The sequence below is a fragment of the Apus apus genome, chromosome 2 (genome assembly GCF_020740795.1).
Source record: "Apus apus isolate bApuApu2 chromosome 2, bApuApu2.pri.cur, whole genome shotgun sequence".
Classification (NCBI taxonomy): domain Eukaryota; kingdom Metazoa; phylum Chordata; class Aves; order Apodiformes; family Apodidae; genus Apus; species Apus apus.
Window position 1 is genome coordinate 21,615,800 of NC_067283.1, and position 25,470 is coordinate 21,641,269.

The window sequence follows — 25,470 nt, forward strand, 5'->3', positions numbered from 1 at the left end:
TATGCTTTCTCTCCAAAGGAATTCTTTGCCTTGTACTTTTCTTACCCTTCCACTTAAGACTAGAAAACAATCAGCTTCAAGCCTTAACTCAATGTTCCTGCTTTGTAGGTTTACATTAGACTTTTAACATAAAATCAGTCCAGTGTAGTTGTTTAAAATTTTGTCTTCCCTGTACCTGTGTTCTAAAAGAAAAAGGATAGAAGAAATGCTTTTTTTTTTTTTTTTCCTGGAAAATATAACAGTTGACAAACTATTCTATTGGATCAAAGCCCTCATTGCACCAAAGCCAATGGCAAAGCTCCCACTGATGTTAGCAGAAAAAGAATTTGGCTTTTAATTTGTAAACAACTGTAAATATATATTTAGACAATATTTAGGCCCATTCTTGATGGTTAGTTGTGTAAATATTTAGCAAGACTAGCATCCACATCCTCAGACTAAGGTAGAGTGTTTTCTTTGCAGCAGTTAGTCTTCATTAGTCTTTTAGCATTTAGTCTGTACTTGGGCACTATTTTTAATAAAATAGTTATGACTTAACATACTTCAGATTTTCAGTTAGACTTTCGTAGAAATGTAATGGGTCAAAACCTTATTTGTCTTAAGTGTCTTGTCTCACTTCAGTTAGTGGGATTACTCCCACAAAGGAAGTGTAGAAGAACTGACACGTGAGACAATGTTGTCACACAGACCTTTTCCATGGTAGATAGTGACCAGTCTGTAGTAAGGCGTGCCTATGAAATGGACACAGATAAGCATATTGCCAAAAATTGTAACACATATGCAAAGAAAGAAGCAGATATTTACATGCAAAAAAAGTGTGTATTAAAACCTATTTTTGTCATTCATATATATAAATACATATATATATAAAGTCTCAAAGAAGTTTAGTCCATATAAAGGATTAATGGCTTGGAGAATTAAAGACAGGTATTATGAGTTACATAGTTATAAAAATGCTTTAAAGTCAGTCATACCAGTAATGTCCTCATCAGAAAACTGATTTATTTGCTTTGGTTTTGGGAGGGGAGGCTGTCTATTTCTCTCAGGTTAAAACTCAGAGATTTAACTCCAAACCTGAATTTTAGTAAGGTAATTGACCATCTCCTTAGCATAGTTGCTAACATTTCTTTAAATTATTACAGAGTAATAGAGGCTACCCCTAGCATTTCTACTTCATGTAATTTGCCACAAGCAAGCTTGTCTAATGTACTGTGGGTACAAACAGATTTATCTGCACTAAACTGCTGGAAGTGTCTGCCACTGTGACAAAAAAGCTTTTCAGTGCTGGCTGCTCAGTAAAAGTCTGATGGAGATTTTACGAATCTCTTAAAAAAATCTCATTTTCAAATTAGTGAAGCTTTTCTTCACCAGAATGTGCTACTCTTCCTCTTTCTGTTTGAGCTGTCCAGTGCAAAATAAACACCCAGTTAGTCTAGGCTGACTGAGAGGATCACCAGTCTAACTCATCTGGGATTTATAAAGGGACATTGTGCTGCCAGTTGTTTGTGTATTATCTCACCAGAATGGTTAATGCTTTTACTTTATGAAGTGCCCTCCTATATCTGCACACTGGTCATGATTACTTCTGTGTTGTTTTTTTTTCTATAAGGTAATGTATTTTAATACATATAATAACAGATGTGTAACTGACTTCATGTCTGTTCGTTGCACTGTTGCTTTTACTGGTTAGTGCACTCCCAACAGCAGGGTGGCTAGAGATTTTCCATGTAGGATCAAACAGTGAAGTACCAAGCCAGAGGTCATTTCCAACTAGCAATGCATATTTACTAAGGTATTTATTGGAAAAGCTCAATACTGCAAGATTTGTATGGTCAAATCTGAAGAAGCTGAAATCAGGCCACTGCTACTGGCTAAGACAATTTTTTTGATAAATCACCTGCCCTGGTTAGACAAGAGCAAAGAACACAATGTAAAAAACCCCACATATAAGGTAATAATTTTCATCATATCTTGATATACTGATTTGTAAAGACTTCTATCACAACCTTTGTTATAACTATTGCAACTCATTAAAACTGTATTATGTAATACATTCTGACTTTTGGTGTTGCATCCTTACAAAAAGGTGGTCTGCATGAAGTTTTACAGGATTGCTGTGGGATTCCAAAGGTTCAGGATAAAAAATTAATGTGATTAAAAAAACACATCCATAATAATACTGCACATATTTAAGAGGTCATCAGTTTGCTTTATTAAAAATATATTTTTTTGCATATAATTTTTACATTTTCAGATACAAATAAGTAAATCTTTAAACTAGAAAGAAACAATCTTTTGATAATTGAAATTACTTTGGCTTTCTGTTGTCTATGGAAACTAATTAAAAGTCCCAGGCCTTTTATCAAGCATTATTTAAAGAATGTAAGGATAATCAGAAGTTTGCAAATATTACAAGGATTAAAATCACCCCCTGGTGAAGGGGAATTTCACTGAAAACCATAATTTCCTTCAATGTCCAGATGATGCATCTTCAAAAATACTGTTGTGTGACTTTTAATAATAGTATTAGATTATTCTCTAGAAACAATTATTTTAAAATTTCAATTGAAAAGAGTTTCCAGATAGGCTTATATCCAGTAAATCATTAATTAACAGATACTTAGAAGGGAGAAAAGGCAAGAGAGAATACATAATTTTGTTGTTGTAATTAAAAATAAAAGTACTAATCAGTCTGTTCACAACTAATTAATAACTTCCAGTTTCTCTGAAAAGAACCAAGTTTTAAAATTATTGTTCTCCAGAAACAACTCTGCATTTTGTCAACCTTTCCTATAAAATAGGAGTATTTATTAGTATTCCTGCTTAAAAGTCAACCATCGCTTTGGATTCGCTACGAGTATTTTATCAATTTTATCTTGGGCTATGCCTCTAATTAGCATTTTAGGAACTATATTTTTAAGGATATGTGAATACCCGTGACCTCCATATTTCATCAACCTATTCTTAGTGTGCACATCATGAGCCATCAGAATTCTGTCTTCATAGCCTTCATCGATCAGCATACGAATCCTGCAAAAGTAAAAAGCAACCTGTCAGTGAAAGGTTCTCACTCTGCAGCAGCACAGAACATTAACATTACTGCTGGACTGTATTATAACTGAAAATAATTATTTTTAGGTACTCAGAAGACATATTCCATACATTTAATTGAAATGGAACTATTTATTTTCTTGAATGAAAAACACCACCTCTGAATACATACCACCACACTTCGCAAAGTGGACAAGGAAAACTCTTTCCAGCTGGCACAGGATTTTGCATTCCCAGTCCCATTAAGTCCTTGGAGGAGTTAAAGATCTTCAGCAACACCAAGCAAGGGACACAGGTTTTATAAACCTGAGTAAGTGATGATTTCCTACATACACTCCTTCTCAGCATGAGCGATCCATGGGGTTAGCTCTTGCAGCTGTCTGAAAGCTAGTCCCATTACATTAGTTATGGACCAGACCCTGTGACTGAAGCCTGTCTTATGTACACAAATACTTTCGCATCTTTAGTCAATTCCCACTATCAAACCAGCTTAATAAAATTTTAAGTTTTCAGCATCTTATTCCATACAGACAGTTACTATATCATAGAATCACAGAATGGTTTGGATTCAAAGGGACCTTAAAGATTATCTATTTCCAACCCCCCTGCATGGGCAGGGACACCTCCCACTAGATCAGATTGCTCAGAGACCCGTCCAATCTGCCCTTGAACAGTTCCCGGGATGGTGCTTCCATAACTTCCCTGGGCAACCTGTGCCAGTCTCTCACCACCCTCACACTAAAGAATTTCTTCCTATTGTCTAATCTAAATCTATCCTTGTCCAGTTCTGATCCATTACCCCTAGTTCTTTCACTACAAGCCATTGAAAAAAAGCTTTCCTGTAGCCCCTTCAGGTACTGGAAGGCCACTATGAGGTCCCCCTTAAGTCTTCTCTTTTCCAGGCTGGACAGCCCCAACTCTCTCAGCCTGTTTTCATAGAAAAGGTGCTCCAGCCCTCAGATGATCTTCGTAGCCCTCTTCTGGCCCTTCTCCATGAGCTCCATGTCTTCCTTATGTTGGGAGTTCCAGGACTGGACACAGTACTCTAGGTGGGGTCTCACGAGAGCCGAGTACAGGGGGAGAATCACCTCCCTTGACCTGCTGGCCAAGCTTCTTCTGATGAAGCCACGCTGCCAGCTCACATTGAGCTCCTCTTCCACCATCACCCTCTAGTCCTTCTCCTCCAGACTGTTTTCAGTCCATTCTCCACCCAACCTGTATTTGTGCTTGGGATTGCCCTGACCTTGCACTTGGCCTTGAAACATCTAAACATATCATCCAAACATATTTCAAAGATGTTAATTAAGGAACAAGGTAAGTAAGACAGGCATTGCACAGTGGTAGCACATGCCAAGAAATAAGAGAGTTAATGTGGCAGCCCAGCTAAACAAACTTGGCAAAATGACAAGTCAGCTTGAAAAAAGAAGTAATCCTTCTGGTCACTCCCTTGTAACCAGTCTGCTATAAGTCCTTCTGTCCCACACCTCACTCTGGAAACCTTCATCCCTTGTGTGAAGGACCAGACTTTTCCTCACACGAACATAACATGCCCTTCAGGTCAGCAGCCATAACTGATTTAAACTGGCTGCTCTGTCAGGCGCTTCAAACCCTCTCCTGCCTGCCTGCCCCCTCTGCCACAAAACAACAGCTTAGACTCCATGAAGGAGCAACCAGCCCAGGCAGCAGCAATGGGGGAAAACCACAACAGTGTTGCAAACAGCGGGCACAGGGATGGTGCAGCAGGACGGAAAGAAAGTCAAGGACGGAAAGAAGACCCAGGAACAAGAAACTGGCCAACTGGGGACGAAGCAGCGAGTCCCTGAGACTCCTGAAGAAGCTGCCGGCCTGCTGCTCGCTGCTGCTCTTTGGACGGACTCTGAGCCTGTTGCTGCCTGCCTTCTGGGGGTTTGCCTGCTCTTTGGGGGTCCCTGCTCACCTCTGGTCCCTGCTCACCTGTGGAACCTGCCTGCTGCCAACCACCTGTGGTGAGACTTCTTCCCACCACCTGTGGGTTCTAAGACCAGGTTGCAGGGAAGTCACCCGCACCTAATGTCTAAATACCTAGACCATCTCAGGAATAAAGTGAGGGGTTGCATTTTGGTATCATTCCCTCCATAAGGTGTTCCTGCCCTGACTTACCTCCACACAAACCGTGACCCTATAGGGGACAGGCGTCGGGCATATCCCTCCTTCCCCTTCCCCTCAGATAATAAGAGTTAATCTTGGTGTGTAAATAATAATATGTATTCATATATAAGTATTAGTACAGGTATAAGTATTTGGTGTTTCAAACACCCTGTCTCTCCTGAACCCTTCCTCCCCTAAATTGTGTTAAATTCCCTAATAAACCATTTTAATTCATTAAACTATAAATTTGCGGTCAGTACAAATCTGTGTGTGTGGCAGGAGGTGTGATTCAGTTATTCCACTTTACAACTCAGCTTGTGCAGGCTGCTCCTCGGAGAGAGGCCAGCGCCACGTGCAGACCCCTTGGTTCCACTACAAATGTTTCCAATAAGGGAGGTGAACTGTGTTTTAACACCCTGACAAATCCTGCCGGTTTGTGACACCTTGTTCAGTTCATTTTTTACAGTTTTTTCGGTAGGTGTCTGTACTGCATGACTGTTGAGTTTCCCACTGACCTTCAGTTTAGTTTGGCAGTAGACTGCAGCATTAAGTGGCAGAGATGGATAGACCAGACCTGGAAAGTGCTTGTTCCTCATGGAGGCACCCAATTCCATCATTTCCCAGCACTGTGAAATTCTAATTCTTGCCTTCCTGAATGTGTTTTGATCAGTAAGAAAGCAAATACTAGTTTTATAAGTAGCCACACTCTATCTGAAAACCCTTCCTGTCAGTTTTTATCACAATGAGTTATGAGGAGAAACATGTAGCAGGAGCAACCAATATGGGCAGCAGGAAGAAGTCAAGTAAGCTAGGACTTGGTAAAAAATGAGTAGTTTTCATAAAAACAACATATAGTGCCATATAGTGCACAGCACTACATACGTCACAGTATTAGAACGTCACAAGTACCTTCTCCAGCCTAAAATACAGAAAGATCACAAGCCAACCAGAGAATGAGAGTAATGACATTACAGGGGCTAAGTTCTTCACTGACCAAACATCTTCTAAGAATCCTTTCACATTTGCACTAATTTCATGGGTTGGGAAGGCATATGGTCCTTTATATTCCATATTCATTGCTGCTTTTTTCTCATTCCTGTAAGTTTAGTTATTTGCTTCTGACTCAAAGAAAAACCATCCCTGAAAAACAACATTTTTTTTTTACTTGGATTGGCAGTAGATTGCAGCAAAAATGCCTAAGCAGATACACAGCTCCACTGTGTTTGGGTACATATGGCGTGACTACAGAAGTTTACGTTTTGAATAGACAGGACAGGAACATATATTTCCCATTTAGTATTTTAATCAACACATTTAAAGGTCAAATTGATTTCTATCTTTCTCATTCTATTTGACAAAAAAAACCCTAAATAACCCAAGGAAATTGCCACTGCCATCATATGTCCAGCATGGATGTATCAAAAGCCCAACAAAATCCATTTAAGGGCACTTCTGACTGAAGAACACATATTCACACCATACAATGAGAAGACAAACTTTTCCTATTTTCTTCCTATGAACAGCCTGCTGCAAGAAATACTCAAATGCCAGAGACATTAAGAAGAGACATCAGTGGCTGAGCAAATACCATGGATGGAATGAAAACTCTGCCACAGTTGAACAAGCACTTGTTAACCACGGCATTGTCCTTTCCTCTACACATATTCCTCAGGGTGCTTCTGTATGTGCTGAGAAGGAAGGAGGCACAGGGGCCAGGAGCAACTTTGTCCATGCAAAATGTGAGAACTGCAGATTCACTGCAGCAGTTTAAAATACTGAGCACAAGACTGAGAGTCCTCTTAAAGAGAGAGAAATTATTTCTAGTGTGAAAAGCAGCAGCAAACTCTTGGCAGAAAGTGTAATAGTAACCACGGCACCTTCTTAAGAAGAGAACAGCCTGAAAAAGGAGAAGAAAAGCCATGAGGCTAATCCGACAATGAAGGGCAGGGAAGTATCTCAAGTACAAGTGATAGCTAGAAAGCTACTTCATTAATGATCATGGATCATAAAATCTTTCTCATCAAAGAGAAGAAAATAATTGTTTCTGACTCTGGAAGGAAAAAAGACACAGGTGGATGGCACCCCAGCCCTCAAAAACCTGCTACTGCCCTGCACACAAATGCCGTGGTCAAACAGCACAGGAGGATCATACCTCTGGACAGAGTGAGAAGCCCATTCCCAGCCTATCCTACCTGTCTCAGTTTCTGCAAGGAGTGCATCTCCTTGGCAATACCTTGTGTTAGCACAGCACAACAGATTTGCTGCACAGCTGAGACTGCATGTGCTGACGAGAAGCAGGGAAGAGGTATCCTGCCAGTGGAGGAAATATTTTCACATTGTGAGTGTGAGGAGCATGGGAGTTCTGAGTACACAAGAATCTCATCCTTGAAGAGAGAGAAAGGGCAAAAGGAGAGGGTGGAGAAGAGGTGATTAAGTGCTTGGAAGAACAGAAGTCTGTTTTTTGGGATGGAAGCATGGATCAAATCCATGCAAGACAACCAGTGAGTTTTGATTGGTTAGTGCATTCATACCAAAATGTAGCAGGCTGAGATGACACTCAGAAGCAGCACTAGCTTTACAATACTGTGCTTCAAACAAAAGCCAAACCCTAACTAAATCCTCTATCTCCAGCCTTTCTTTTTTACAGTATATACATGTATATGCAGTAAGTTATAAAATGCAACCAAATCAGCATGGGATCACTATGGAGAATGAAGTTTAAAAAGCTCTTGATCTTCTCAAGCAACTTTTTACAGCACTATGATTTAACATCTTCCTTTGCAGATAGAAGAAATTACACATGTTGCCTTAAAGACATGACAGCAGCAGAAAAGTAAGTGTTGTTATGCTAGTATGAAAAACATCAGTTTTGAACAGCAAGCAGAATTATCCTGTGATGCTCTTAGAACAAGTGCCAATAATATTAATTTGTCAATGGCAATGCTATAGCTTAAACTGCAGGGAAGCAGGTACCTTGCAATTCTTTCATTGTCGCTCGGCATGTCAATATCAGGATGGAACTGATAGTGAAGAAACTCTGTCCCAAATAGGTCATACTCTAGATAGCATCCCAGTTTAGCAAATTCCAGAAGCTTCTTTGGATCAAATATTGTCCTGCAGAACATATGTAACACAAAGTCAGAGTTGTAACAGAAAAGAAAAAAATCTCAAGGTATGAGGACAGGCATTTGGCAACTTCCTACTTGCAAGGAACAAAAACAATCTAAAATTTAATCAATTCTCCTCAAAAATGGGACTGCTGTTTGACACATGCACCTTAAGCTGATACACAGCATTGTCCTGGGACTTCATGCACTATAAAAAAAACAAAACAAACTAAATCTCCCCTCATGAAAGAAGAAAAATATGTATGATGAACTTGAAATGGAAACAGGAAAGTTACTTACTTTTGATATCACTAAACCTCTCAACAGACAACCTAACAAGGAAGACATTTAAGGAGGAGGTTAATTCACACTGACATTTTAAAAAACCACGATGGATTACTTACACAAGACAAATTTACTTTCCCAAGAGCTACAGGAGACAGCTACATCCAGGGCTCGTTTCATCCATCACACACTGGTCATACACAACTTTGTCTTTTGTTTCTATCTTGTACAGTGATGTTTCTAGATTGTCATTAGAACAGCAATGCATCATTGTTTGCACTGGGATCTGGCCAGAACACCTTATGGAAATGCTCTCAGCAAAATACAGAATGGCAATGCCAGTGCCTGGGACCTGGGCTTTGCCGCAGATGAAGGAACAGAGCTACTAAAATCCTTCACTCATTCATAAAGAAATGGCATCTGAAATACGAGCTCTTCGGAATACTTTTTTTCTTTGAAACACTTTTACCAAGAGTATAAGCTATCCGAAGGAAATCAAAACCACTCAAATTCTACATTATAAATCTATCTGTATAACCACAAAACAATTTATTTTTTTTAATCCATGTTAAAAACGAGTTTCCTCAAGAACAGCATAGTTAACCAAAAGGGCAGTAGTTTAATTTTTTTATTATTTACTATTTCAGGTATCAATGTCAGAAGGTAATTTCACCCTGTACAATTACATCACAGTCTGTTGCTATGGAAATTATTGATGTCAAAATTTCAATATTATGACTTAACAACACGATCAAGTAGGAGGAACAGATGGTTTGAGAGAGTGAGAACCGTTGTCCAAACAAGCCTGCCATCAGCAGGAGTCTAAGACTTGCCAACTGTAATTAATAAAAAATGTTATTTTAAAATAAATGTTACAGTGTACAGAGATTTAACATTTATTATCAAATGAGTTTTCAAAGTGCAGAGCAACAGAACATGTTATTTTAAATCCAGCCCTGCTCAGTTCACCAGGAGACAGTAGCCAAGAGTATTCATCCCTGTGCAAGCGAAAAAAAACATCCAACGATGTATTTCAAAATCACAGCCAAAAGAATTTCTTTTGAAAACTACTGCTACTGTTGTGCTCTGTCCCAAGGAAGAGCAGGAGAGCTTAATTTCATCAGCCATTTGGTCACTTGGTAGGCCACAGGCATGCAGCAGCAGCAGCAGCAGCAGTTCCCAACTGGGAGACACTGGGTATCCTGTAGTTTGGACCTCATCCATAACTCACTGTAGGGACACCCATCAAACCATAATCAAACAGGCATTTGTAACAGTTGCTGTTAATCTTCCAACAAAAGCTTCTCAAGTGAATGCATGTTGATCTCCACCAAGATATCTTTATAACCATATTCTCTAATAAATGGCCAAAGCCAAGAATCAATAGCTTTTGCGTCCCAGCCTTTATCTACGACTCAGTTTCACCATGGACACTTGCTACCTTTTGTTCTAAGGTGCTAAACTGCAAAATATGGTAGCCAGCATTTTAGTTCTATCATTTAACTGTAAATCCACCTGAAAGCTACCATTCTGATGGTGTCAAAAGCAGACATGAGATATGTACACAGCTATGGAGCTATGTACAGATTTATCTCACATTTAAGGGACTAGGATGCTCCCACATGGATTCTTTTCACTGGAAGAGAATTAAAATGTTAAATGCACATTGCAAAGCCAAACTTCACAGTCAATTAGAGTCTTATGTTACAGCAAGTGCCAACCTGAATGTGTGAAAGTAACGACAGAAGTATAAGGAAATGTCATCTTGTGCATCAGCGGCTGTTAGTGAAACTGCACCTTGACTGTTTTCCTACTTTTACTGCTTATTTTCCACCAATAAATCACTGAATTCAATGATTTACAACATCATATAAAGGCAAAAGACCCAGAGCTGGACGTTTATGTTGTATCAAAATGGCTACATAACTACTGACACCTGCAGCTTGCTCAGTCCTCTTTCATCAAAAGATTTATGTGATCAATTTTTCTTTAAAATGGAGAGAAAAATATAACTATAGATACACTGGAATGCAGATAAATACATAAGAAAATCCCATATCATTTATATATTATAAAATATATCTAAAATTTTGTGGCACTGAATTTTATGCCCTTAAATTCCCCAAGTAAAACATTGAGCTCTGTGTGAACACAAAACACCTGTAGCTTAATTTGCAAGCTCTTAGAGCCTGGAACAGTTAGAAATTTGGAGCACAACGCTCTTGCCTGTATTACTCTCACACTGAGGGCAAACAATCCAATTGCTGAGAATCATATGACCACAAGTACCCTCCATTATTCAGGAACTGGCCAAGCTAATCAATGCTTGGACATTTTCCAGCTCAGCATGAGTAATACAAGGTCACACAAAACTGATATGGTAACACAGGCTGTATTTCTAAACTGCAGAGAGAAAAGCATCCCAGTTCCTCTTCATGTCTGATCTGCAGGTCCTGGGTTTTGCTCTCAGAGAAACTGAAAGTTAGCTCTCTGGTCTATGCTAAGAACTATCCAGAACTCAACTGTTTTCTTTTTAAGCAATATTTCTTTTGTCTGGTAGCAGAACTGAAAAGATCTGTCTTATGCTTTTATCCACCATGCAGCCAAACCAAAGAGTCTCTCCATCAGTATCTGAGATATTTTGGTTAGGTCCTTAAGAGTAGTCCAGTTTTCAAAAACAGTGGAAGCCCAGCAGCTTCCCACCAATTTGGTGAGAGTCGCTTAATGTCCAATGCTTTGAAAATGCAGTGATTTGTGCAGGGATGCGGATTAATGGAATACCCATTTTAAAAAACTGTGCCTGCAGTGACTCCTAATCTTGTCCCCAGACCTTCAACAAAAGTGTTTAAAATCCCTACATCTCTTTACCAGTGTGAACCTAAAAGCTGATCTTGACTAAAGTGCTGGAAGCTGATAAAAACTTTATGCAAGCAGTTTCCTATTTTTGAGTGAGTAAACTTGAAGGTAATTCTTTATGTTGTGATCCCAGCACAGACCAGAAACCAAGCTATTTGCACAGTAGTTCTCCCAGACCCCAGAGGGTTGTGGGAACACAGCCAGAAGGACAGCAGAATAGTCTGTTTACCTGTCAAGGTGAGACATGACTGTCTTTGAAGTATCAGCCCCAGCTTCCTGCAGAATGCGGATAATCTGGAAGGGTGAATCACTGTTCCTGCCAGGATGAATGATAACTGGGCACCCAAGCTGTGCCTGAGCCTGTGCCGTTGCCTGAAGCACTCTGTGTTCACTTGGAGTCAAAGGCCAGGAGCAACCTATTTCTCCCACCACACCACACTTGATGTTAGTCCCATCCGCTCCATTGAGTATCTCATCAACAATAATGCCTGTAAGCTAGACAACAGGAAAATGAGATGTTTTTGTTATTAATACTATTTTTGTTAAACAGCATAAAATTTAGCCAATGGACACTGTGATAGCTATATTCCTGAGGTATTTCTGAACTTAATTGATGGGTGTGCAAAAATGCTCCAGTTAAAATCTGGTTTCTGTCAACTAATGTTACACTAGCCATTCACTGAGACCAAAATAAACACAAAGCAAATCAAATTAACAAGCATCCACTCACACAGTTGTTCAGACCAAAGCTGGTCTACATAAAATTCGAACACTGATTTAGGCCGAGACTTAATTTTTCTTTTAAAAAACCCCAAAGTTAGCTCAGCATGAAAGCTGTGCCTCACACTTCTGGATTGGCTCCAGAAACAATTCAATGTAATTTCTTGCAAAGCAAAGGCTCAGAGAATAAGGAAACCTTGTCACTCAGACAGGGAAAGGAGGAACTCTGGCAAAGATCCTGAAGAGACAAGTGTAAGACAAATCCTGCTTATAGGAATGCTGACATAAAATGACAGGAGCTCCGATGATTTCAAAACCACAAGAACAAAGCTCAGCTGACAAACTTACAGGGTCAAAAATAGCTTTCTTTTAAAATATTCATAAGCAAAGAACACATCAGAATATCCTAATAAAAACAGATTGTTATAACAGCTTTAGTTTTTCTTTATCAGAATAGGTCATGTATCTTAAAGAATACATTTAGAGCACAAAATGGTATTGATGATGACTTCTAACTTTTTGGCCCTGAATGTTTGGAAAATTTTTATTATTTTAAGGAATAATAAAGTGAACAAAGAAGGAAGGTTCACAAGCAAACCCAAGAAACTGAAAAACCCCACACCAATTTCCAAATAAAACTGTAACTTATCCTTCCCCCACACCTTGTCACCTCAATAGCCTCACACAACATATTGCTAAATATTCAATCTACACACAAAAGCCAGCCCAAGCTATTACAATTTACAGCAGGCTTTTGCCCAACACTTCATCCAACAGTACAAAATTCACTCGTCTCCTGAAGAACAACTCTCCTGCAGCAACATCTTTGTATCACTGAATAGCTCTGCTAGGGCTGACAACAAAATACTCAGATAGTCTGTGCCTAATTAATCATCAGAAAACCTGTCATCACATCAAATTCACTGGCAAATGAGGAACCACTAGTTATCACAGATCAGTCACGGCAAAACCCTTCCTAAGTAACCAGTCTCCTTCTGGACTGGATTAAGCATTGATTACCTGCTGAGTAGGGGATGTCTGCAGGTCTCCAGCAGTCCATCAAACGCAGAAGGGAAACCTTTGCCCCAAGAAATCTATTTGCATCAAATTTCAAGTGATGCAAGAATATTTAGGAAAACTAGTACTGTTCTGTACAGCTTGGGTCCAGTGTGGTTGGCAGCTCTGCATCACTTTACATCTGCTTAGATTTTGACCATTGATTTTTAAAATAAATTTGATTCATTTCTAAACTGTGACAGATTTTTACATTTTTTTCTCTGAGCTCTCTCTGCTCACCCACATTCACAGCCTCCTGCCTTGGAAGGTTCCATTCCCTCTTCTCCCTAACATCACATATTCTTAATAAAAGATGAATTAATATTATTATAGGAGCATCTGGGGACCTCTGTCATTATTAACACATTGTCTTAAGCAATGTACAAGCAATTGGATATAGACTCTGTCCTGAAAAGTCTGGACAAATGGTAGAGAAGTGAGATATAACGGCCAACCTGAGCAGAGCAATAATTCACAACTGTACTGTAAATATTGCAATTGTTTACAAGAATTCTAGGTGAACTTATTGGGAAGCAATTAGGTAGAAAAAGAAATAAAAGAGGCAGAAGGGATATACTCTTTCCTTAAAGCTGTAAAAAAACAGGATAATTGGTGTTGTACCAGATGCCCACACATGAACGACTTTATTTTCTTTTTACTGTTGCATTGTAACAAATCCCTGAGAGAAAACAGAGCTTAAGAACTGGAAATGTTGACAGATAATCCCAGCACATACAAGTAGTGTTGGTGCAGCTATAACACAGAAGCCATAACACTGTTCCAAATTTTTTTCACACTGAGAACTTCTAGATTTCACTTGTCTCCAACTTTGACTCCCCCAGGGATAATTCACAGTAAAGAGGCTCCAAAACAATGGTTAAGTCTTACCTGTTCCACTGTCATGGTTTGTGTTTGAGAAGAATGAGTGGAATCCACATAGAACCCAGCCCCAGCAATAATATGAACTCCAGTTTCTTCTGCAAGTTTCTTCAAAGAATTCATATCCCGACCAATTCCTGTGGTTGTGTTTTCCACAATCGTCCCACCACCTGTTGCTTTAAAATGCAACAGTTCCTCCTTTACAGCATCTGTTTCCTGATACAAAAGAAGATTTTCTTTATGGCTGTAGGGATTTTGCTTAATCCAAAACAAGTTCTTCATCTCAATGGGTCCCTCAGACAGAGGCTCTTCGCCTGGAGAAGGTGGACAAAAACTACTGCTGTAGTTCATAGTCAAGTGTTCATGAGTCAATGTATAGCCAAGGCAGTCCGGATCCACAGGGCCCAAGACAGTCTGTGCCTTCCCTCCCAGGGAAGGCATATTTCTTCAGCAAAAGGAAAAAAATAATCAGATTTTTAAAGTCTGGGAAGGAAGAAGAAAGGAAAGAAACACATTTCAGATGGAGCAAACATTTCTTACAAAATTTCTGAATTCCCTCCAGTCTCTTATGCATGTGTCTACACGCTGTGTGTGTTCACTGGAAAGTTTTCAAAGGCTGTTTCCAGTAGTGTGGTCAGTAGGAAACCCATTTATTTTACTTAATTGTGCTTGTATCAGTACTCTAGCAATGTAAAAATACCACGTTCCTGTAGAGGGAAATCATAATCATTTATTGTGCTATAGTCAATACCACATTAAGATAAATGTTTTCAATTTAGTATCTACCACTGTGTGTTCATTTAGGATTCTCTGCTCTTCAGCAGCTGTCAAATTTTGTCAGCTTGAGCCACCAGATGAGCATATTTGGCATGAAGGCTGAGTATTCCTTACTGATACATTCATTTTATTTATCTGTGTCCTCAAAAACTCACTTACTGCCCTTGAACACCAAGGAAGCTGTGTTTGGGCACCTTCTCTGCCCCTCTGTATAAGGAACACTGGGTTATGAGTGATCAAGTGCTCCTTAGGCTTCAACAGAGACTCATGTTGTCCTGTCAGCTGCACTATCAAGCTCTGGAACAGTCCAGAACAACTCTACCAAAGCTGACAACAGTTGCTAAAGATACAGCATGGCCCCCAGCCAGAGGGGCCAAAGCCAAAGTACTTTTCCCATCAGGTTCCTTGGCCAAATATTTTACCAGTTAAGAACAAACCTTACCTACGATTTATGTGGCTCTAAGAAACCTTTTTCCTCATACTTATCATGAAATAAACAATGTTATTTCTCAAGACTTCAGAAGAGTGGTGACAAAGGTACACACTGAGGCTACTGTCTGCAGCTGGCTCACGTGAAAGGCATCTGCCCTGTGCAAGTTTGGCCTGGCTCATGGGGGTAGTCCTTTTCATTTATGTGCCATATTAACATTAAACATAGCTGACTATCCAGCTCATGTTAGATATTCCTGATGGTAGTTGCAAAGACCCGAGGATATGTAGTTAGAATCCCTAGTCAACCAAAATCATCAGTTATGAAACAAAATACATGTTTAATGATGTCCAGAGGACAGGACTAACTAGAGCATGCATTATTGATTAAAGAGAGAGGTCTTTCCCGTTTCTGTCTCCCTTTTAGTGAATAGTATGTTAAAAACATGGGTTTGTTACTGGTGAAGCCCTCAGAGGACACTTTCCTTTTAACTGCTAAAGCTAATCTACCAGAATGACAGAAAAACTGAAATCTGAAGGGCACTGAACTCTACATATCAAAGGCCATGAGGTCTCTTCGGGGATACTTTCATCTCACAGTGAGAAGCAGTCATTGTCAGAGTACTGATGTACAAAAGTGACCCAGCACGTCTGCCTAGTGAAGTCTGTCGTGCTGGCAGTTGTTTTAATATAAAAACTTGGCCATCCATAAGAAAGAGAAAGGACTGACTGTTTGCTTGCATCATGTAAAAGCAGACTTGGGAAGAACTGTTCTTTTATGAATTTCTGTTCTAGACTAGTTTGTTGACTTGTTTGAGAGGCAGAAGAATAATTACTCTCACAGAACAGACTGCTGGCTGATTAAGATAATGATTTATTTTTTGCAAAATAAATTAAGAAGTGCATGATTTCAGAAAATATTATTCTTGAGCAAATAATTCAAATCAAAATACCTGTCTTAGCCAGAAACTGTTGCTAGCTGCAATTCAATGAAGTTGTCCAACCCAGTCATTAATTCTATCCTTGAAAAAAGCTGGTGCTCTATACAGCAACCCACTATTTTGGAGATAGTTCAATGATCTGAGTCACTCTTACATGCACAGCAAAGAGACTAAGATAATTCTAAGATAATTGCATTACCTCTGGTGATTTTTTTTGGGGGGTTGTTTGTTTGTTTCCTTGCATTAAATATCTGCACTGTGGTATTCAGTAAAACCCTGACAGCACAAAGAGTGATTACTACTCTCTGCACTGGAAACACTTTTTCTTTTTTTTCTCTTTTCTTCAATTTTCAAATCCATCTACAAAGTTAGGAAAACACACCTACATAAGTATTTTGTTATATAATTAAATATATAAGTATTGAAGTTCTTTTGATATAGCCTGACAGAAAGCTATTACAGTCTGCTTCCTCAACAAGTTTCTGCTTCCAATTTTTAGTTATTTACTAGTGCAGTTAGTCAAAAAGGGCCCCCTAAATGAGAGTGAATTTTCCTAACTTTCTGATGACTACTTTGATTAAAAGTTGACTTTCAACTTTCCTCCCACTAATTCCTTTCTGACACAGATAATTTAGATTAGCTTCAATTAATTTGGCCTGACCACTTCAAAGACCTCTGGCTGTGTGTGTGAGATCTTACAGCCTGAGGCTGCTGTCTTCTGATTTGTAACAGCCAGAAACATTTAAAATATCAGGTTTCCCTTGTAGCAGGTACCAATCTGTTTGGTTTTAGACTGCAGGTTTCAGATTATAGCACACATAGAGTTTACAGAACCAATGCCTACTACTGAACCTTTTGATCAAGGCCAAAGATTTTTGTAAATGCATGAAGCATCACAAGAATGGAAACTGACAAAACAGCATTTAAAGTAGGCCCAATTTTATCTGCATAAAAAATATGATTAATATTAATGTCTGTGTCTGCTTACTAACACAGTTTTAGAAACCAACTGCTTTTAATTAAAAAAATAATGAAAAACAAAGACAGCCAAGAACCTTTGACTGGAATTATTTTTAAAACCACTGTCCTGATATTTTCCCATCATTTTACACAGACACTTGATGGAACCAGAATTTAGTGTATTTAAAACAGATTCTAGATGCAAACAGCTTTTAAAAGGAATAAGGACTGCTGCTTAATTTAAGCATGTACACATTATTAGAGAAATCACTGTTCATGTGTTCTACTGATAACTTGCATGCTATGTTTTACACAGACCTTTCTTCTGAGTAAGTTTCTTCTTTCATACACCAAAGACTGAATTCATATAAATTCATTTAGACATCTAAAATGATGTATATCTTCTACAGAATAATCGTCTAGATAATTTTCATAGTGGAGATGGAAAGACATATCCATAGGCACCTTATCCAACCTATTTTGAATGTTTGTAATAGAACAGGACAAGTCACTTTCACTAATACTGGCCTCCTTCCATGAACCAGAGAGGAAGCCAAAAAACAATCCTGGACAACACATGTATATTTTAGATAGTCCTATATAAAATGTGGATTATTTTTACTGAATCTTAACCCAGTCTGAGGGGAGGTGGAAAGGTGCTGATTCCTATGACAAGAGATAAATAGCTAGGCTCTTATCTGGCAATAGCAGGTATTTTGAAAATCACAAATTTATGCTATGGTATCACCAAGATGATCCTGCATAGAACACAGCTTCTGTGCTCTAGGTACTGTATAAACAGTGAAGTAAATGGTATGGCCTGAAAATTACACATTGAGATTAAAAAAAAAAAAGATAATTGCTTTAAGATATAATCAAAACTTGTATTATTTCACAACAGCCTTGAAACAATACCTTAACATTGCTGTAATAACTGGACAAACCTTTACAACCACCCATTATATGGTGCTTAAAATACGACACTCACCATTAGCCAGCCATAAAATGTTGGTGAAGTAAATATTTTTCCAAGAGGTATTAAGAGAAAAGAGACTTGCTGCTAAGAAGGTCATGGTACTGCATTCCTGACTCTGGTAAAAATTCCACTGAGTTGAATAGATGTTTTGCCTGAATACTGATGACAAGATTTGTGTTACTACTTTTCCCATCCGAAACTTGTGCTTCAGTCTTTGTGTCATTTTAATGGTCTTGTAATGGGAAGTCTCTCTAGGTTTGGATTAGTCGTTTCTTACAGTAATCTCATATTGCTGAAACATTATAATCACATAAACAGTTTCCACATGCTAACGCCACATTTGTTTTGATTCAGCAAGCACATTTTAATGGTATTAGCACAGATTCTCTCTAGACTTGTATGGGAATCATTTTATTGCCATTACATTACAATGTGAGATTATAGCAACACTAAATCCAGATTGCTGTGACACAAGATTTACAAAAAAAGCAAATAAATAGGCTCAATAGGTATTTGTAATATTCAGAAAAAGTGAAACGCAGCTGCCATTTGAAACAAGGGATGCCCTGGCTGCATCAAGTGCTTTTTAAGTGGGTCTTTCCTTTATAACCATGCAGTCCTAGGAAATGTCACATAGCACGTTACATACTTATGGTTGGAGGAAATGCTTTGAACATTCCATTCTACTGTGAGCAACGTCTACAGAGCATGGAAAGACCCCAAATTAGAAATCTATGACAAATCTGTAGTAAGTTAACATTAGCTAGTCTATGCTGTGTTATCTCACCATCCCCCACAAGTCAACATTTTGCAATGAGGGAAAAAATTAGCAAGACAAGAGGAGAGGTAGAGGGTAAGAGAACAGGTGTAGACTATGTCAAGAAGAATCTTAAAAATTTACTTCTTTCTCTCTTCCCCCATGCTTCTGCTAACTCCGTAGAGGTCTGTGGGCTGGAAAGAACTCAATAGTGCCAGCACACTTCTTCCTGCTCCCCACCAGGCAAGCAAGTTTTCTAACTTCTCTGAGAGATGGGTGCCAAACCTATTTTACATTCTTCAAAAATTTATTCACAATGGTTAAATCTAGGACCAGCACACCTGAAAACTATCTCTCACACAGAATCACAGAAACACAGAATCTTAGGGGTTGGAAGGGACCTTGAAAGATCATCTAGTCCAACCCCCTGCCAGAGCAGGATCACCTAGAGCACATCACACAGGAATTTGTCCAGGTGGCTTTTGAATGTCTCCAGAGAAGGAGACTTCACAACCTCTCTGGGTAGCCTGCTCCAGGGCTCTGTCACTCTCACAGCAAGTTTTTTCTGATGTTTATGTGGAACCTCCTATGTTCCAGTTTGCACCCATTGCCCCTTGTCCTATCACGAGTCATCATTGACAAAAGCCTGGCTCCGTCCTCCTAACACTCGCCCTTAACATATTTGAAAACACTGATGAGGTTGCTCCTCAGTCTCCCCTTCTCCAAGCTAAAGAGACCCAGCTCCCTCAGCCTTTCCTCATAAGGGAGATGTTCCACTCCCTTAATCATCTTTGTGGCTCTGCGCTGGACTCTTTCAAGCAGATCCCTGTCCTTCTTGCACTGTGGGGCCCAGAACTGGACACAATATTCCAGATGCGGCCTCACCAAGGCAGAATAGAGGGGGAGGAGAACCTCCCTTGACCCACTAACCACACCCTTTCTAATACACCCCAGGATGCCATTCGCCTTCTTGGCTACAAGGGCACATTGCTGGCTCATGGTCATCCTCCTGCCCACCAGGACCCTCAGGTCCCTTTCTCCTACACTGCTCTCCAGCAGGTCAGCCCCCAACCTGTACTGGTACATGGGGTTGTTCCTCCCCAGATGCAAGACTCTACACTTGCCCTTGCTGAATTTCATCAAGTTTCTCCCCACCCAACTCTCCAGCCTGTCCAGGTCTCACACACACTGGTTTCAAAAAGCATAGGTTTTAGCTGGAGCACAGCATCAGGAAAGTGCAGGTCCAAGGGGCTGCATACCGGAGTTCACCACAACTGGCTTGGTGAGGGCAGCAGCAGGAGTGAACCTGCACCTGCTCCAGGAGGACAGATGCAGGCTTACCTGTCCTTTAGCCCAGCAATTCCCTCTGCAACAATGTCTGCAAAGGTGTCCAACAGCCAGTGACACCATATTCCTACATGAGCACTCTCAGTATTGATTTGGGGCTATTTTGCCTAAGAAACTGAATTTGGAAATGGAGGAAAAGCACTATGAAAAAATGCAGGTTTCTGGGCACACTCTTGTCTCTTCTGCAGGCAGAGCAGATGTGCTTCTTTGAAGATGATGCAGATTACTCTCATGAAAGTCATATTTATCCTCTCCTGCCTTCAGAATCAACATTGGTCAAAAGTGACGCTGGTCTTTTTCTTTTCCCAAACTGGAGATATGACATTACAATGATTTGCTGAACTTCAGGCTAACTCAAAAAAATGCACCTAGAAAAATAAATGTATCTATTCAGAGGCAGTGTTTTCTTTTTTAACTACGTTAAAGCTCTATGTTAATTAAAAAAATAACAACAAACAAGCATGATGACCACTTTTCACAGTATGGCCCCTTGCCTGGTGCAAAGGTGTACTAAGGGGACAAGGACACTGGATGTAGAGTGCTGGCCTTCCTCCTAGTTTTTATTCAAACTGCAACAGATAGCACAGTAATACTTCCATGAGGTTCCACACTGAGGCAAGGCTTTGCATCCTAAGGATTGATGTCCCATGGGACATTTTTCATGCCTTGACTACAGCTCTTCAAGTTACAAAACATGCTATGAAAAAAATGAAGAAAACTCTAGCCAAGCCTTGCACAATCCTACAACGATAAGCAGAAGTCCCAGCAAAATATGCAGGTACACACACCACAGCAGTTACGTTGCTTGAGTGGCACTGGCCATGTTCTACAAACTAACAGCCAAGTCATCTACATTGTAAGACAAACTTAAACATTATTACATATACGTGAAAAGGCAAATATATTGATTCACTGTCCTCAGAACCTCCAAAAAGCCCCCTTTGTGGAAAGGAACTGGGCAAGTGAGAAGGAAAGCTTTAAATGTTCATCTGAAAGGGTAAGTGAATATATGCATGGTCCACTCCCTCCATCGCTCAACTAGTGGCAGACAGACCTTCCAGTTTCTCATGGTTTGAGGTTCACATTCTTGCTCTATCTATGTTTTAAGCCACACATACATAAAACAAGTTTCTTCCTTAGAGTTGAAAAGACACACCTGAACAAACTGCAGCCTTTCATACTGATTTTACAGTATGGCTTTGATACCTTTGGGATCAAAGTAAGCACGTGTGGTTTGCATGTGACCACATGCAGTTAGACAGTGATTTGCCCCAGAGGCAGAGTTTAAGCCACTTACTACGCAATACTTTGCACAGTTTTTTTCAATTTGGTTAAAGTTCAGTTGTTATAAAGCACAGTAGAGTCAGACTTTTATTTTACTGTACTTCTGTGCAGGTAACAATCTCAAAACTGAGACCTCTTTGAGCAAAGTCACATAGAAGTTACTCTTCCTCATAGAGACCTGAGACCATCTTCCCCATAACTGGTTTTTCATCAACATCTCCTTTAGAAGAACTTCAGGAGATTTTACATTTTGGGCAACTTCCAAAACTACTCCTGATAAAAGGTCAGATAAAAATTCTCCCCTAAGGTCCAACATTACATTAATTATATTTTACATGCACACATAGCATTTTTAGGCCAAAAATCAGGACTGAAGTCACATCACGCTATATGCAAATATGGGCTGAGTCCTGCATGCTGATGCATGCATTTGTATTCTTATGCCTAAACAGAACCATATTTGTTTCTCATGGGTGCTGGGCTACAAGCACACACTGTTTCTTGTTAGGTCTTTTTACTACTAGGGGAATAGGACACTCCCTTTCCCTTCCAATACTCCTGGTAATCCAATTACTGGTATATTCTCCAGAAACACAGAAGACCTAAGTTTAAAATTGCTCTGAATCAAACCAGTGACTTGAACTTTAGGTTTCCAAAGCCTAGATGGATTTCTAATCCTTCACCTTCGAGACAGGTGGCCAGTCTCACGCAAGCAGAAGTCTCATCTCTCTGTTTTCATGAAACCTAAAGAAATTGTGGTTTCAGCTTACCGAAAATTGAACCTTGTTCATTTTTTCAAGTTTTGAAAGTCGGAAAAATATTTTAGATCTGCATCAAGTGAAGTAAGAAATAAAATCCACTGAATGTTCAGAGAAAAAGTAATTTAATAAACACAGAACTCGCTGGTGCGATATGCTTACTATATACTGATTTTTATATATGAGGAGCAAGCTGATGGCTCCCTAACCACAGAGGGAAGCAGTGACACGTGTTCCTGTTCCACCACACATTAACTGAGTAAGTTAGAACTGGTCACCTACATGAAATGTAATTAAGCATCTGAATGCCACTGTTGCCACCTTTGATTATAACTACAAAAATGGATGTGATAATGGCGACATGATGGCAAATATTATCTCTGTTAAATTCCAAAACATGAGTGGCATTCCACAGTCTTTCATATAACAATCTCAAAGTACCTGACAAAAAGATGCAAAACTACCTAATGCAAGCACTGCTTCACCCATTACTGAAACACAGCCCCCAGCAGAAAGAAGGCAACAACCTTTAAACACTACAGAACATACTAGGACAGCAGATGTGGAATAATGTATCCTGTATAAAGCACAGAGGAATTTCAGACAAGCAAAACATACTTTTCCAAAAACAAGTGATCTCCAGCTAAAAATCTGTTTCATTCAAGAGTTATCACAAGCGTCTAGTATACAGAAGATACCATCCTTAACAACAGACACACCTAAGAAAAATACTTTTATCTACAAGTCTCTTAGAGAACATATTCATGCTGTTGCTAGGCCAAAAGACGCTTACCCGAGTTCCCCGCCAGCAGGTCTTGTATGCTTCAATGCGGGACCACATCACCACAAGACCTGCTGCAGAGGAGCTACCAAACACCCAAGGCCACTGCTGGCACTGGGTGACTACAGTGCTGAACCCCACTTGGCAGAGGAGATCCAAGCCTCCCCAACGCAGACACAGCACTTCTGCCCGCAGCTTGCCAAACGGGTGCAAGGTGGGGAGAAAGCAGGGCACCTGCTACAGGTGTGTTCTGCAAGGGGCAGCACACACCTCCGGCCAGGGAGACAGCACATGGTGTCTGGATCCCAACAAGGCTCACAAGCAAGCCTGGAGCTTTGCTACTGAGCCTTGTCACGCTTAGGCAACTCTGGAAGCAAGTTGCAGAGGGCTGCGGGTGCTTCCAGATGGAAAGGCAGGCTTTGAAAGTCCCGGTTTTGGATTGAGGCATTTGTTCCTTCATGGAACCGCTCTCAGGGACTGATGGGAGAGAAGTGCTAGAGAGGATGTAGTGCCAATATTTAACTTGTTATGAATGTACAAGTATTAAATACCAGCACTAATAATAGCAGCGTTGCTGCACTCACACAGTGAAGCCCATCTGAGCCAGGGTGTTACTCTGCTGACAACCACCATCCGATGCTGCGAAACGCTTCTCCAGAAAGGAGGAGGTGTTCCTCACCTCGGGCTCCAGACCTCCCGCGGGTTTCGCCGCACGGCGGCCCCAGCTGCCTGGGCCGCGGTCTCTTCCCGCCCCTCTCCCCCCGCGCCGGGGCCGCAGCCGGGCAGGCTGGGACCCGCTCCAGGGGCCCCGGCCCAGCCCTGCGCTCGCCGCCACGCAGCGCCGGCCCGCCCGCCTCCCGGCGCGGCCCCGGCCCCGGCCCCGCAGCGCCAGGGCCAGCGCTCCCCGGCCTGGCCGCCCCAGGCCCTCCCGGGCCAGCAGCGGAACGGGAAGAAGTTTCCCGACCCGGGCGCTTGTGGGGCCGAGGGCACGAAGGTCGAGCCCAGGGCCGGTCCGGGCCGCAGGAGGACACGGAGCGGCTCGGCGCGCTAAGCGGACGCGCCCCGGGGCCCCGCCGCGCCCGCCCGCTGGCTCACCCCGCGGGCAGCACCCGCCGCCGGCAGCACCTCCACCCGCCGTCCCCGGCCCTGCCCCGGCGGGCATCCCGCGGCCCCCGCCCCGCTCGGGGCGGGACTTCCCCGCCTCGGCCCGGCCCCGGCAGCGGGCGCTGCAGGCGGGGCCGGGGAGCCCCGGGGGGCCGGGCGCGGTGTCCCGCCGCTCCCCGCAGGGATCCCCCCGACTCGGGACCCGCGGGGAGCCCTGGCGCTGGGCCCCCCGCCCCCCACCCGCGGTTCGTGCTCCCCAGAAGCCCGTTCCCTCTGGAAATGTTGTGCAGTTGTTGTGTGCCAGCGCTGGCTCCACCGCAAGTGCGCGTCGGTGGATGCGAGCACCCAGCCCGTCCGTGCCCGTGCAGCCCGGAGCGCGGCAGGCAGGAGGGCTGGATCCGCCCAGCCGCTCCGGGGGGCTGGGGGAGGGCGCCGGACGCCCGGGCTGGCCAGGGGGGTATCTTCTCGTTTGCCCTTGCAACGCGAACCACAGGGAGGGTTGAAGAGGCGCTTCCCAGGACTTAGGAACAGTATGGCCATGACAGACGTTCTGGATAAAAATGCAGGTGCGAAGTTTAAAATGAAAACAGAGCTGACATCAAGTTCTTACACTTTCCACCGAGATCTCAGAAGTCTCATTTCCCTAAGGCTCACAGCGTCCTGGGTGGTACTATTCCTTTTTCTAGAAGGGTAAAGAGGTGCTGGCAAGATGACTGCCAGAGGCACAGAGGGCAGTTCTCTCCTCCAGCCTTCACACACAGCCACAGCTGCAGCCTGCCCTGTGCCTTGTGCAGACATTGCCTGAACCCGGGAAGGAGAGTGCAAGCTTTTCTGGAAGAAGTACTTGCTGTTCTCTTTGCTATCCATTCTACTTTGACTCCTTCCCAGTCCCCGTTTGTACCAGGTTGGGACCAGCAACGTCCCTGGGGCCCAGTGGGCAGAGGGTCAGCCTGTGCTCAGCACCACAGCGCGGTGCCTGCAGGTGGAGGCTGGTATGCCTGTCTTTGACATAGCTGTTCACTGCCTGGGGGAGCTGGATCCTCGCTTTCAGATCCCGGATTATCCTGTGATGCAGAAAGTGAGCAGGCAAAACTAGGAATGAAAGCCAGTGCATGCTGATGCTTGGACCTTTAATCATTTATCTTGCACTGAAGGACAAAAGTGGAGGTAGTGGATGAAAAATGAGGAGGGTGCAGAAGTAAACAACTTCAGGGAGGTAGGAGGTAAAAGAAAGTTGTGCTTTTATGAGAGTGATGGAGAAATGGAATTTTGGCT

The 25,470-nt window shown here is 41.6% G+C and overlaps 1 protein-coding gene across 4 annotated transcripts; it reads right to left on the bottom strand.

Annotated features, from left to right (window-relative positions):
• Positions 1–2,188: 2,188 nt before the first annotated feature.
• On the bottom strand, positions 2,189–24,281 carry PTER (phosphotriesterase related). Of its 4 annotated transcripts, none has more exons than XM_051610546.1 (5): positions 24,187–24,281; positions 14,091–14,564; positions 11,656–11,921; positions 8,152–8,292; positions 2,189–3,030 (listed from the first exon to the last, which is right to left on the bottom strand). In XM_051610546.1, the coding sequence occupies exons 2-5, from the start codon at positions 14,520–14,522 to the stop codon at positions 2,811–2,813; spliced, it is 1,059 nt and encodes a 352-aa protein (XP_051466506.1). In that variant the 5' UTR covers positions 14,523–14,564; positions 24,187–24,281; the 3' UTR covers positions 2,189–2,810. The 4 variants fall into 4 exon arrangements, with proteins under 4 accessions (XP_051466506.1, XP_051466507.1, XP_051466505.1 ...); XM_051610547.1 differs by lacking the exon at positions 24,187–24,281 and adding an exon at positions 23,771–23,858; XM_051610545.1 differs by lacking the exon at positions 24,187–24,281 and adding an exon at positions 23,676–23,762.
• Positions 24,282–25,470: the final 1,189 nt, after the last annotated feature.